General features: G+C 41.2%; 1 protein-coding gene across 2 annotated transcripts; it reads right to left on the bottom strand.

The window, feature by feature from the left end:
• Positions 1–4,097: 4,097 nt before the first annotated feature.
• Positions 4,098–10,327, bottom strand: pfkfb3 (6-phosphofructo-2-kinase/fructose-2,6-biphosphatase 3). Of its 2 annotated transcripts, none has more exons than XM_026326797.2 (14): positions 10,111–10,327; positions 8,514–8,639; positions 8,308–8,404; positions 8,145–8,211; positions 7,975–8,049; positions 7,829–7,885; positions 7,589–7,713; positions 7,292–7,499; positions 7,048–7,194; positions 6,855–6,959; positions 6,578–6,707; positions 6,366–6,493; positions 5,884–6,072; positions 4,098–4,297 (listed from the first exon to the last, which is right to left on the bottom strand). In XM_026326797.2, exons 1-14 carry the CDS (start codon positions 10,187–10,189, stop codon positions 4,244–4,246), a joined length of 1,587 nt encoding a protein of 528 aa, XP_026182582.1. In that variant the 5' UTR covers positions 10,190–10,327; the 3' UTR covers positions 4,098–4,243. The 2 variants fall into 2 exon arrangements, with proteins under 2 accessions (XP_026182582.1, XP_026182581.1); XM_026326796.2 differs by having other exon boundaries at positions 8,514–8,642.
• Between the last annotated feature and the right edge of the window lie 3,250 nt (positions 10,328–13,577).

The following is a 13,577-nucleotide window of genomic DNA, read 5'->3' on the forward strand; positions in this document are numbered from 1 at the left end:
ATGTGTATGTTTTGTCTTTATGGGTCAAAGAATTCATGTTTGGGTGTATGTGTGTGTTTGTGTATATAAACTTTTGTATGTGACGGGGACCTGTAGACAAAATTACCTTGAGCTCACACGAGACAGAGCAATATACCTAGCAAATAAGGAAGAGCTAAGCAGATAGCAGAGGATAAGCTGCTGAGTCAAGATAGAGCAGTGATTAAGACAGTGTGAGACATGACATCTGCTCATGATGAAACTAATAAGGACAAGCCTGTGAAAGCCTTTGTGTTTAATGTAAAACTCAAATATCCCAGTTGAAGTAAGACAGTTTTAGGCGGACTGATCTCCACTGAGCAGCCGAGCCTGTGCCCATTTGTCTTCCTGCATACCTTTAACCTGGCTGATCTAAAACACACACAGTCCTTGGTGAGCGCAGAATTAAACATCTATTTGTGGAGCTGCTGGCTTAGTGCAGCCTGTTAACACCCCGCCCATGCACCATTCATATGCCTGACACAGCAGCACCTCTCTCCTACAGAGATTAAACACACACACCAGCACAACCACTGGTACAACATCATGCCACATGCAGCTCTACTTTGGGAAGTAGCTGCCAGCACAATACATAGTTAGACAGCTGGGCCACCAGTGATTAAATTTATACAGTACTTTTCATTATGTTCACAACTTCAGTCAGAGAAAGATAAAAATAAGTAAAACACATTCAAGGCTAATAAATACTGGGATGACAGGGTGTGTGACGCAAAGACTCTGCATCTTCACAATAAGAAACTTGCATAAGTAAAGTGGCCCAATGCGGCAGACAACAAAATGCAAAGTCAGAATGCAAACTAGGTTTTTGAGTTACAGACTTGGTGACAGCTGAGGAAAAGGCAAACCTGTCAGGAGTCACATAGCAAGTCAGCATCAGTGTGTGTGCATGTGTGAAAAAGAGTGTGGTGTGAGCGTGTGAGTGTGTTGGTGTGTGAGAGAGAGAGAGGGAGTGAGGCGGAGCAGTAAATGGTGAACCTGACAGCAGTCACATAGCCACTCTTCCCACACAGGATGACCAGACTGAGCCAAGACACTGAGTCTGCCCATGATTCAGGCCTGAGGAAATACCACATTCGACTGGCAAATGCAGAGTGTGGGTTTGTCAGAGTCTGTAAATGCATGAGTGGGATAAAGAGACGAAGAGGGAGCATGATATGCTAATGCATACAGCATCTATAGTGGCCAATTTTTATAAATTATCAATTAGCATTAAAACATAAAAAAAAATACTAGAAAGCTTTTCTAATTTTAACCCAGTGATGATGCTGCATGACAAATGGTGTAGTCACCAAAACCATCAGTAATCATCTTCAGAAAAACACAGACAATCAGGGGACTTACATAGGTAATGGAATCGCTGCCTAACAGAAACACATATGCTACATGTTATTATTAAGGGATAAACCAGCTGCTTTGTTGTTAAGGACAGGGAGGCCAGTGTGGCTCACAGACACACAGGTTAAATCAACAAAAAAATGAATGCAACCTTTAACCCCGAGACAGAGTTATAGTCCAATAGTTGAAAAGTTTAATCCTGTGCTTCTAAACCTAAACCTGCACCTAAACCTTAAGTGATCCACATACTGTAAGCAACCGACATTGTAAAACTGACCGGTGCAAATGAATTATGGTTATTCAAAGCAGCAGTGTGGCAGCAGGTCAATACCACATCCAGCAGCATCAGCACTGGTGCTGTGTTGGTTAGCAGGCGTGTAAAACCTGGCACAGATGGGTGTTAGAATAATAAACCATTTGGGATTTGGTTCAAAACTTTAAAAAGGCAACACCAAGACACATTTTAAGTGCTTTGGCTTGGCTTCTATAAAGATAATGGAAAAGCTAAAATGCAGACAGTACTGGACGTACTGTCGTCTGAAACATGTCCCTGCTCAGGGGACATTACAGCAGTGCTTACGCAATGTGCACAGCTCCTAACACCTCTAATTAACACAATTAATTTGTTTTCCAAGTAAAAAGGACACCTGTTCTGCTTCTCAACTTAGTGTGCATCATTGAAAACAAAGTGCGTATCTCCTCGTTTCAGTAGAGCTTCTTGTTAAATAGTGTGCATGCAGTGGCAGCAGGTTAAGGTATCTGACTCCATAGATTCTCCTAAAGACAATATTGTCATCACATGATAAAAGAGCTGTCACAGAGGTCCATATACTCTGTTGGCACTTTAATATGTACCCCTGGTTAAAACTAATGCGGTGTAGTCTGAGAGAGTGAAGTGTTTGTTCACCTGTTGACAGGTGCTGGGGAAGCAGATATCTATAATTTGTGGTGACAGAGGTGTGAAATGACTGATTCCCATCAACTTTTCAAGTAGAAAATGGTGCTAACATAGTGTGTTTTGGACTAAAATTTGATTTGGTAGATGAATCAATAAATTAAAAACTTCATTCTCAGCTTTGTATGTTTTTATTTTTATTCTGGACTGCAAGTCTAACAAAATATTAGTTCATTCATTCAGGATATACCTAAATTTTATGGCAATCCTCAAAACTACAACTGTTGACTTTATGGTGGCATTAGGAGAGCATGGCTTAAGAAAAAAAAAAAAAATCCATTTCAAGTTACTAAGCATCAGTCAATAATCAACCAAGCTACTAAAACATTTTTTATCTACTTTGGAATTCATCAGCAATATACTTCCAAGTACAATAATTCACCTAGGGCTGTTTTATTGTCCTCACTGATGTCATTTCACAGCGACAACCTGAATGGGCCTAGTCACGGGCTGATAAGTAGCATGCTCACACAGTGTGTGACTCACAAATAGGTGAGATGGTGACAGCAGGAGTGCCAGGACACGCTGTGGTTCCTGCAGACAAGCTCCATAAATGGGAATACAAAAAGGCAATCAGAAGATTAATGTTGGATTTGGACCAATGAAAAGAAGAAGTCAAACATTTGTGTTTTTCCAAAGGAGATTTATTGGTCCAGCAGATTTAAAAATCAACTGTACAACATATTGTCCTTTCATCCATAGTCCTCAAAATAAAACAAGGAACATTCTAGTCAGTCATTCAAAACTACATAAAAATAAATAAAGAATATAATTGTTACAAAAAAAAAAAAAGAATTCAAGTATCTCAAGCAAAAATGTTAAATATTTTCTGAGAGAGTTAAGCAGCAGCTTATTCTCAGGAGATGCTTTTCCATTCAGTCCCAACATATTAGTACAAAAAAAACAAAAACCTGTTACACACTTTTTACAATACAAGTCCCAAGAGACTTCCAAACTGTGTCCCCACACATCTCCAGTTACACTGTATGTACACAATCATTTTACAAAGACATTATTAACATCAGGCATTGTTATAACAAAAAAAACGTAGGTGCTTGGATATGTGTAGCAGACAGACACCAAAAGAAAATCAAGGGAACTTTCAGTGGAAGAGAACTTGGTTAAAAGATCAACAAGTAGCACTGAAAAACACAACGAAAAATAAATATTCAGACAAAGTATTCAAATGATATGGGGAGTTATTAGGTGAAATGTAGTGCCTCTCCTTTCGCAGTCGAGCTCAGAGAAATAGCAGGCATCAGGTTTGCTTAACAAGCACTACAGGCACTCTACGGCAAAAATCGTCTGTTACTGGTAGAATCACATAGTGACACCAAAAGTAAATAAAGATATCCCCACTGTGCAAAATGCATCGCTTCTTTAGCGTTAGCATAGAAAGGAGTCAACTGAATCATGGTGCTCCGCCACATTTACAAAAGAAAAGAAAACAAAACTGAAGTGTCCAATGTATACTAAGCACTGTATTGCTCTGTTGGTTAACTATAACCATAAGTACATGATTGATAAAAGGATCTTAATGTTATATATCTGGGTGTGACGTTTGGTCTTTGGTCTCTCCACACATTTAATGATCTGAGCTGGGAGATGTAACGGCAATGACTGGATTTAATGAAGTCACAGTTTGCTTCTTTCAGTATGAATTAGTTTTACACCAGAGAGAATTAGCTTTGAAATGAGCAGCTGATCAGGCACCAACTTCATTAACCTTGGCCCTTTTTTTGAACAGTGAAAGAGACAGTGACTTGTGTCCTCGGCTGACAAAATGATACAGCCTCGAACGAGTTGATTTTTTTTTTTTTACATTTTAAAGAGATGTCCCCTTTCAATATGACTTTTCCTTGTTTCAGGTTGTATTCAGTGGCTACTTGCAGTTCGTGACACGTCAGTGCAATTTCATTGGCAGGGCTGCAGGATGTCATGGCGGCCAGATGAGCTCCTCCTCAGGTTCTGCAAACACAACAACATGCATCGATAACATTAAAGCTTCTGTACTGAGGTAACTATTAACGACACACCACATTCAGCGACAAACTCAGCAACGAAATGAAATAACCGCTAGCCTAAACAACAAGTTACATCACCAGTGTTTTCTTAGGCCCCAACTTCCTTTGATATTTTTAGAAGGCGTGAAGTCTAGCACTGCGTTAATGAGTGTGTGAATGGGTTGAATGGGACGACTGTGAGTCCCTGCACCCAGTTAATCCTCAGGTGATTATGAATGAAGCTGACAAGATCCTCACACAGCCAGCAGTGCTATTCACGCTCTGCCACTGCAGCAGCACAGCTAGTGCAGACCTGCCATTTCCTCTCAAGCAGTCTGCAGTTTAACGACAGTAGGGTCATTTAACTGCCACAGTTTGGTTGGGTGCTGTTGAGACGCATGTTTGGTCAAAGCTGGTGTCATTCTAACAAGGAAACAGCACAGTCAATAGTTATATTGCACTAACCAAAATAAGGAACTACTTAAGAGAGAAGTCAAAGGAAAATCCAGTGGACTTATAAAGGGGTTTCACTAGAGACACAACGGACAGTCAAAATCTGCTTGTTTGTGAATGGAGACTGATGCTTTGTAATTAGCTTTATGAATGTTGTCAGCTCTTTAGCTAAGGATCTACAGCTACACTTAACTGAGAAGCCTCTATGGTGTTTACCACTTTGACATATTGGAGGATGGTTCAGCTTTAATCAGCGTAAGACAGACCAAAAATAGACCAGGCAAGAACAGGACAGACGGCATGAATCAGTGTTATAGTAACACACTAATCTTGATGACGAAAACTTTGGAATGACAAGAATGCAAACTAGGGAGTGAGAGTTCCCCATGAACAATTACAGTATGAAGTATGTGTAGTCTTTTTTCCCAATGACAGGAAACAATACAATACAAAGTATCGTTTCCCCATGAGTCAAGTCTGAAAAGTACAGAGCTACTGTTGAACTGTGTCTTAATAAGAGCATTAATATTATTAATATTCAGAAAATGCCAATTTGATGAAATAGAAAACTGTATTCACATATGACCATTAGAGGTATGATATATACATATGAAAATATGAGAAATTAAAATTAGATTTACATAGAACAGATTTTTGTTTTTGTTTTTTCAGTGAGTAATTCCAGAAATGGGAGAGGGGGGATGTCAACACAGAACAGCAACAGGAAGAGAGTGGAGGAATGAGATAGACAGAAGGCAGCAAGAGATGCTGAACTGAGCAGTACTTACAGGCAAACTTTGCCCAGCCAGTGCTGTAAAGTACAGAGGAGGAGAAGGCAGCGGAGGAAAAGAGGACAGAGAAGACATGAGTGAACATACAGGCAGATGTTGTCAGAGGAAACATCTGAAGGAAATGTTTCTTACATGGTTTGTCATCCAAATACAAAGACTTCTCTGCAGAACTATCAACTTCTTTTTAATAGTTTTCATAAAGTTGGGCATGAAGTATCAACTTCCTGTGACTTGAGTCTAGATAATTCGGTCCTGGCCATAAGATACCGACTGTGTAGGAAAACATAAAGTGTGTTGATAATCTCACCTGTCCGGCCAGAGAGAGAGGAAGGTGTGAGGAGCTGCAGATGGGCAACGAGGCAACAGAGGGCTGCAGTTCATGGATCGGCGCCTCATTCAAGTCATTAATACGAGGTTTCTTGATGTTCGACTCTGGGCTGGTCAGGGGAGTAACACTGTTCCTCCTGATCAAAGTGCCAGGACCCCTCTTCACCTCCTGCAGGGGAAACAAAAGTTGTACATATGAGGCCTAGAGTCAGAAATTGGCTTTTAGGCAAATGAATGTGTAACTCTGTGTGGTTTCCTGTGAAAACATAAAATCATAAATGGCTTTTGCCAAAACCATAATGGTAACACAGGTCATACACAGTTCTTGGTAATCATTTCCTGTTACAATGAACTGAAATCAACTATTTTGCAATGCACTTCTACAGGATGTAACACCAACGTCAGTTCTGTGTAAACCAGCAGGAAGTTCCCAGTAATAATTCTGATCAAGAATGTCTGTACCTCTGGTCTGTCTCTGTGAGTGTTCACCGCCTCCACATTCAGACTGATGGACTCCACTTTGCACCCATAGGCGACTGGGGTGAGCTTTAGCACTGTGTGGAGAGGACACTTCAGATAGGGCATCTCATCTGGAAGGGAAGCATAGGTATGAGCAGAGATGCAGCAGATTATTGACCCTAAACCAGAGGACTTATGGGAATTGTAGTACCTACCTGCACTCTTATCCAAAAAGTAGGCCAGCAGGCAGCGCATGACGGCCTGATGGCAGATCACCAGGACATTCTCCTGCCTCTCCAGCTCCATGATGACCGGTTCCACCCGCTGGACCAGGTCCTGGTAGGACTGCAATCAGGAAGAAGATGATGTTCATTATTTGATCACAGATATTTTAAAAAGCTCTGTGGTAAGATGGCACACTTATGAGCAAATGACCTAAATTGAACTATGTGCTATGTATTTAGGGATGTGAAGGATGTGGACTGTGTGTACCTCTCCAGCAGGATAGCGGTAGTAGTATTTATCTTCATCTCTCAAAGCAAACTCCTCTGGGAATTTCTCCTTCACTTCATCATATGTCATCTCCTCACACACTCCCTGAAAGAATACAGATAGAATAGTTCAGTTTGGTCAGAGACTTAAATGCGTGGTGTGATCTAATGGTGTGTGTTACGGTGACACTTACGGCATCAATCTCGTTTAATGCCTTCCACTGTTCATACGGGACTCCCAGGTGCTCGGCAGTCTGGATGCTGCGACACAGCTGGCTGGTCCAGATCTTCAAGTCCTTCAGCTGCTGCTCCTCCACAAACCGAGCCAGGGCGGTAGAGAACTGCGGCACGGAGTGGACAGTATTTAACACGTGACGTTTATCTGATGTTTAAGAATTTTATCATCTACTCTGAAGACCTGCCTGTGGTGGTTCATACCTGTCTGCCCCGCACTGAGAGGCCGGAGTCACCACCCAGCCGTCCTTCCAGGTTGTCGTTACTCTCTCCATGCCGACACAGGTAAATGGTTCGGGGCTGGACGTGGATGTTCATCAGGTAGTAAACTATCTTACTCTGAATGTGATCCTGGATCCGGTTGACAAGAAACCGGCGACCTACATCAATCACCTTGATGAAGGAGAGATCCCTGAAGGAAGGGAGAAGTGAGGCAGGATGAGCAATCAGTAACAGTCTGTAGTGATGTTAGGATGGTCTCACTCTGTGCTGCTGATTTACCTGTCATGCTGATCAGGGTCTAGAGGTTGGTAGCTGGTTTTGTAGCATTCAATTCTCTTCTGGAAATCCAGCATTGCATCTGTTTTGTTGCAATCCTTGTAGTCTGGACATGACACCTTCACTTCCTGAACGGGTAGAAAGACTGTCAGATGGCCAGTGACGCCTGACACCAGACGGTTGTAAACATTTGAAGCTGTTTAACACAGCAAAGAATGCAGCGGCATCATGTTTGAGACTCACCATGATGTTTGAGGCGATGACACTGGGATCGTCGCACACTGACTCGATGAAAAAGATCTGGTCAGAAAAAGGGAAAGTCATTGAAAGTCACTGTAGTGGTGACGATGTCACACTTTCACTCCTCAAGTCGTCATAGCAACACTTACCTTGAAGTCATTCTCTTTGCCGAACTTCAGGATCATCTCCCGCCTTTCTCGTGTTGTGTTTGTGGCATCAAAGACCTACAGGAAACATGACAGAGGAGAAGAGGTTGTTCATCGTGTAACAAAACGAGGACAGCCTTTTTGAAAACTTGACGAATAATGGGAAAACTCACCGCTACTTGGCCTCCCTCGTCCTTCAAATAGGACTTGACATCCCTCAAAGCTGCTAAGGCACACTGCCTGGAGAACAACATTGGAGGAAATAGTTATGTTTTTTTGTTACAGCTTAAAAAAAACAAAAAAAAAAAAAACACACCACTACTCTGAGGGACTTACTGCCTGATTTTCAATGCACACTCATTATCAGGCTTGAAGAAGTCATAGGAGCTGTAGTTCTTGACTGCCTCCCTGCGATACTCTCCCACGTTGAAGACTACAACACAGAGAGAAACAAGTATGCACATCATGTCCTGGAAGTAGAAACATAAGCTAAGTGTTGATAAGATGCTGACCAAACTGTGCCAGCATGTCTGTGTGTGTACCTTTGGTGGGCATGCCAATCCAGTTAAGGTAGCGGGTGAGTTTCTTGGACATGTATGTCTTGCCTCGGGCAGGCAGGCCCACCATCACAATGACTGTGGGGGGGTTGGCAAAGTGGGGGGCACCAGCTGCTGCAGAGACGGATGAAAGGAGGAAATACATCATGAATACAACTACATAAAAAATAAATATCTTACATGACAACGCATCTCAATCTGAACTTTAACAGTGAAGGCGCAGAAGACGACAAGGACAGAATTAACAACTTGTTCTCGGCAACCTGAGACATGCAGGATGTTGATGGTTTATGAAATTGTGATGCAGTAAGCACTAACGCTATTAAAAGAAACTGAAGACAAACAGCAATTTAAAGCAAAAAGTCTCTTATGGACTTCTGCCATGGTTTTTCTTTGCTTCAGTTTTTCAGCTTCTAAGCCAAATTTCTGCAGCTTCAAAAGTGTGTGTGTTTGTTTGTTTGTTTGTTTGTTTTGGACTAGGTCTTCAGGCTGCGGTCATCAGCAGCAGCTGGTATCATTAGCTGATAATAGTTTAAGACCTCTAATTCACACTTCCTCACAGTGCTGATAATCTTGTTTCCATAACAGGAGAGCGTCCCTGCTTAAACTGAAAAACGGATTAAACTCTAATTTAAAGCTTGGGCATCTGGTTCATCCATCTCTCTCCAACCTCTGTGCCACCATCTCCATCCTGTCCTGTACCACATCACTGCACTTAAATAGTCATGCCTCTTTTCTCATCCTTAGGGTCCTCTAGAGAGATATTTGATAAACACTATCCATAACCCATCAATAATGAGCATCAGAGGCTGAAGTGACTAGTGTGAATCCAGATGTGCAGCTACTATGGCTGAAGAAAAAATATTTTCTCACCAAGAATCCTATTGGTTGCTCTGAAGTAACTCAGCAGATTTAATTACTCTGTTATTTTAGGATAAAAAGTCAATACTAAAAACGATTATATATATAAAATACTAAAGGTATTAAAATAAAACTACTTTTATTAGTTTTAAAATACTTTTTAATAGCCTCCATTAAAAATGTCCACGAGCACAATTAAAGAAGAAATCAGCTCAGACCCACACAGGCTCGTTTCTCCTCATCGCTCCCCTGAGTCTCTTTCGGTGTGAAGCCCGAAATGAGCATCAGGTTCGCGTCACTCTCACGCGCTGCCTCTGACCAATTAGGAAACGTTGCTGAATCGAAGGCTCGCGCAGAGGTGCCGTGTAACCATAGCGACCGATGCTTCGTCATACCACCGGTGGGAAACGTGACCTGCCGCGCGTGCAGATGAAGACCACCAATCAAAGTAATGACGGACAAAAAGCGCGTGGCCGGAGGGGGACAGGTGCAGCGAAGACACCGTTACATCACCGCAAACACCCGGACCGGCTACGGGGAGTCTACGGGAAAACCGACACGCGTGTCGTCTGCCGGTGCTGATGAAACACCTCCAGACTCTGTCATGTAGCAACAGGCGACAATAGGACGCTACCATGGAAACATAAATCTGTAGCGACACTACGACACCACGACACCAACAATGAAACTGGCCATGTATGAGAGAAAATGAAGTCTTTACCTCTCCGGGGTGCCGCCTTGTCATCTTTTTTGGGAACCCAGATCTTTTGGATCCTGTTCTGTGTCAGCTCCCTGGGCATTCCTTAGCAACTGAAGGTCCGGGACGAAAAGACTTTTAAGAAGAAAAAAAGAAGCCGGTGGAGCCTGGTCCAATGATCTGAGCTGATCAGGTCTATGTAGCACGTTGAGCCGAGCTAATGTGCCGGTCTGCGGCACACATCCGCTATTTAACCCCGCCCGGCCGGGAAGCCACGTCACTGACGTGACGAAATTCAAACACACACACACACACACACACACAAAGGCAGCCACAGCGCCTCTTTGCGGAAAACTACATATCATCACTTTACACGCAGACTGTTATTAGCACTATTGGTATTTAGTGCAGTAGAACTTAAACACAGGCTTCGGTCCCTTATTCAAACCAATCGGTTAAGTGTATTTATCAAACTTTAAATAAAGCAGCAATCATTTCTATATGAATTATTGTTGTTCTTAGGAACAGTTCATAAGAAATGAGCTGTTACCGCTTGATAAAGGGAGCAGCTGTTGATGATTGGTGATATTTAGGATTGTTTTTTATCGTTTACACTTCCTGCATGTTACATTTGGGAAGATTAGACCGAGGCGCTTTTTATGTATGTTTTGCAGGCTGTTGATTCTTTGTTGTAGCCTGCTCCAGAAAATGCACTGATTTTCCCCACTGCAAATTAATACAGGCTGTTTGTGGATTTTCCAAATCGGAAAAGTGATTATTATTTTATTAAGTTACCTGCAAGTGGCGTTTTTTAAAGAAAACTATTTTTCTTTTTCTTTTGCTTTTGTAAAAGAGAAAAGTCATTATAGCCGTGATTAGATTCATCCTGCGCATTAGTCCGATACAAAAGTGCAGTTTTTAAAAAAGCAGATTAATAGTTATTTTTTTAACGTTATATCTGTGCAGGTTGAGCTGAAATTTGACTCTGTCTTAAACATTTTTTTAACACCTTCTGTCTCTGCTCCCTCAGTCTGAGTCTGGGATCAAACCTGGAATACGTGCGTTTCCTCACATCACCCCACTCTGCCTCCTTACCCCGAGCTGCCCCACTGAGTCATAATGGGTATAATTACACAAAAGCCCAGACTGATTATGCGGGTTTTTATTTTAGGGTGCTGCAAGGAAATGATGAGGAAGAATCAAACTTCCTGGATCGATAAAAGTAAGGACGACACTAGATGCGATATATACAAATACAATACAAATATAGTTCAGTTTTTAAAAAACGTGTAGGATTAAATAAAAGGGCAGACTTAATATAACAGCTCACACTGTTATAGCTGCAATTTCAATCTCATTTCATCTTCTGATCTAAAACTCTGCAGACCTTTCAGACATAATGCAAAATATCAGACTTTAAAAACTAACAAAAAAGTGAATCCCACTGGAATTAATCTCTTATTTGCTGTGCATCTATTTTGTTCATTACTGCTTTTATCCTGACTCAATTTTGCTTTGACTTTATTGTTCTGTGTAATAAAGTCTCTGTAAAAAGAACCTTATAATAATGTTTACTTACTACTCTGTAGGTAACTTATTCAGTTTCCTGTCTGTAGGTGTAAAATTGTTTTATTGCCCTTATAGTTTGGCTGCACAGAAAGAAAAAAAAAAATACTTACCAAACTTGCAAGTACCAAGTTTTAGTTTCATAAGATTTTACAGTGTACTGAAATTCCTTTGTTGCCTCAGGTTGGACTTCCACTTTGAAAACACCCTGAACTCTTTTCAACCTTTCCCAAACCATGATTCTTCGTGTCACTCATACTGATCCTGTTTACTTAATGGCGTTTACTAATGAGAATGACAAACACTTTCCGGCTACCCACCTGGACAAAGGGCAGCTGGAAGACAAAAGAGGGCGCAGCTACAGCTGTGATATTTAGCCTCGGTACTGAACATCCAACAAAAATATTTCCATAGACCATGACTGCATTTATTTTCCTAAAAAAAAAAAAATGCAAGTCAAACTTTCATAAAGTCATGCACTCATGCTGTGATTTTTCCACGTGAAGGATTCAAATGTGTCACACGCTGAACTGAAAGTGTTCAGGTGGTGAAACTGGTTGGGAAAGGGTTTGTGTCTGCCTTTTGTCTCGGTAGCAAACTTTTCTTTTTTTAAACTGCCTCACAAAAAGAGAGCAGGAAAGTTTACAGGAACACAGAATCAGATTCTGGGTGTGTTTGAGATTACACCCCTGCAGCTGACTATTATTTTCACTAGACAGATGGAAAAAAAAATATATCCGCTGCTGATTCAACTGAAGCTTTTACAATTTAGAGAAGACTGTCACGACAAATAAACAACTTTTTTTTTTTCAGATTGTTTATTTTAAAGAAATGTTCCGGGCCTTAAGAGGTAAACAGAGATAGATCACATAAGATGTTTTTATCCTCATTTCCCTCCTCAGCTCTGAACCTTGGCAGGAGGTCTGACCCCTAGATTGGGCACCGCTGTACTAAAATACCCCAACAAGTAGTCAGTGCAAAACCAGTGTGTTGTCTGCTAATATTTCTGATAATACTTGAGTAATTGTACTTAAGTACTTACTTTCAATGCATGATTTTTACTTGTTACGTTGATGCATTAGTATTTGTGATATCCATTTGAAGAGGAGGAACAGTTTAAAAGTGTGTCACTACCTGTAAAACACAAACTCAAAATCATGTACCATTTTATTCATTATTCATTTGTTTTAAACTGTCTCCGTTTTTCAAAATATGTCATTGGCTTGTTCTCTTCTAAAGAAACTGGACAACATATCCTGGTCAACCTACAGTGAGCCGACACTTTAAGCCACATACATCATGACCCCTCGACCTTGTGTTGAGTCAGACCAGCTGGTATTTATGTCGGGGTTTTAATAGGCCACCAACAGCCAATCACATCGCTATGCTGTCCTTGTTTAGGACAGGTTTATTCTCAGGCCTGGTTCCTACATAACACACATACTACACACACACACACTTACACACACACATCACCTCTAGAGGCTCAACTGTAGCCAAAACAAACTGAATATGGACACATACATTTTTGCTTACTTTGGTTAAATTTTTTTTTTTTAGACTTATATTTTATTCTGAATTGCGTTAATAAATTCATTATTTTCACTTTATTTGTCTTTGTACAGCTGGTCAGCATGATTTTATCTCTTAGTTTCTGCCTAACTCACTTCCCCTTGACCTGTGACTCCAGCAGTGTGAATGTTAGAATCAGTTTTTCTAATCAGCCTCCTCTCGTTTGTTTCTCGATCACCCCGTTTCCTTGATCTGTAATAAACCTGCTCCAGTGGGATCCCTCCTGACATTTTTCCCTGGAACCTCCAGGGCCTTTTTGAGGCACTTACATAAGTTCTGAATGAGGCTGAGTCTTCATTCAATGTCCCCATCCCCTTCCCATAATCCATCAAGGCTAAATTAAAACTATAGGC

The sequence above is a fragment of the Mastacembelus armatus genome, chromosome 23 (genome assembly GCF_900324485.2).
Source record: "Mastacembelus armatus chromosome 23, fMasArm1.2, whole genome shotgun sequence".
In the NCBI taxonomy this organism is placed as follows: domain Eukaryota; kingdom Metazoa; phylum Chordata; class Actinopteri; order Synbranchiformes; family Mastacembelidae; genus Mastacembelus; species Mastacembelus armatus.

Coding starts and splice junctions, on each gene's coding strand:
- pfkfb3 (XM_026326796.2), bottom strand. CDS start 10,189: ATGCCCAGGGAGCTGACACAGAACAGGATCCAAAAGATCTGGGTTCCC. Junction 8,643..10,110: donor CAAGGCGGCACCCCGGAGAG/GTAAAGACTTCA, acceptor CCGTCTCTGCAG/CAGCTGGTGCCCCCCACTTT. Junction 8,050..8,144: donor ACGAGGGAGGCCAAGTAGCG/GTGAGTTTTCCC, acceptor TGTTTCCTGTAG/GTCTTTGATGCCACAAACAC.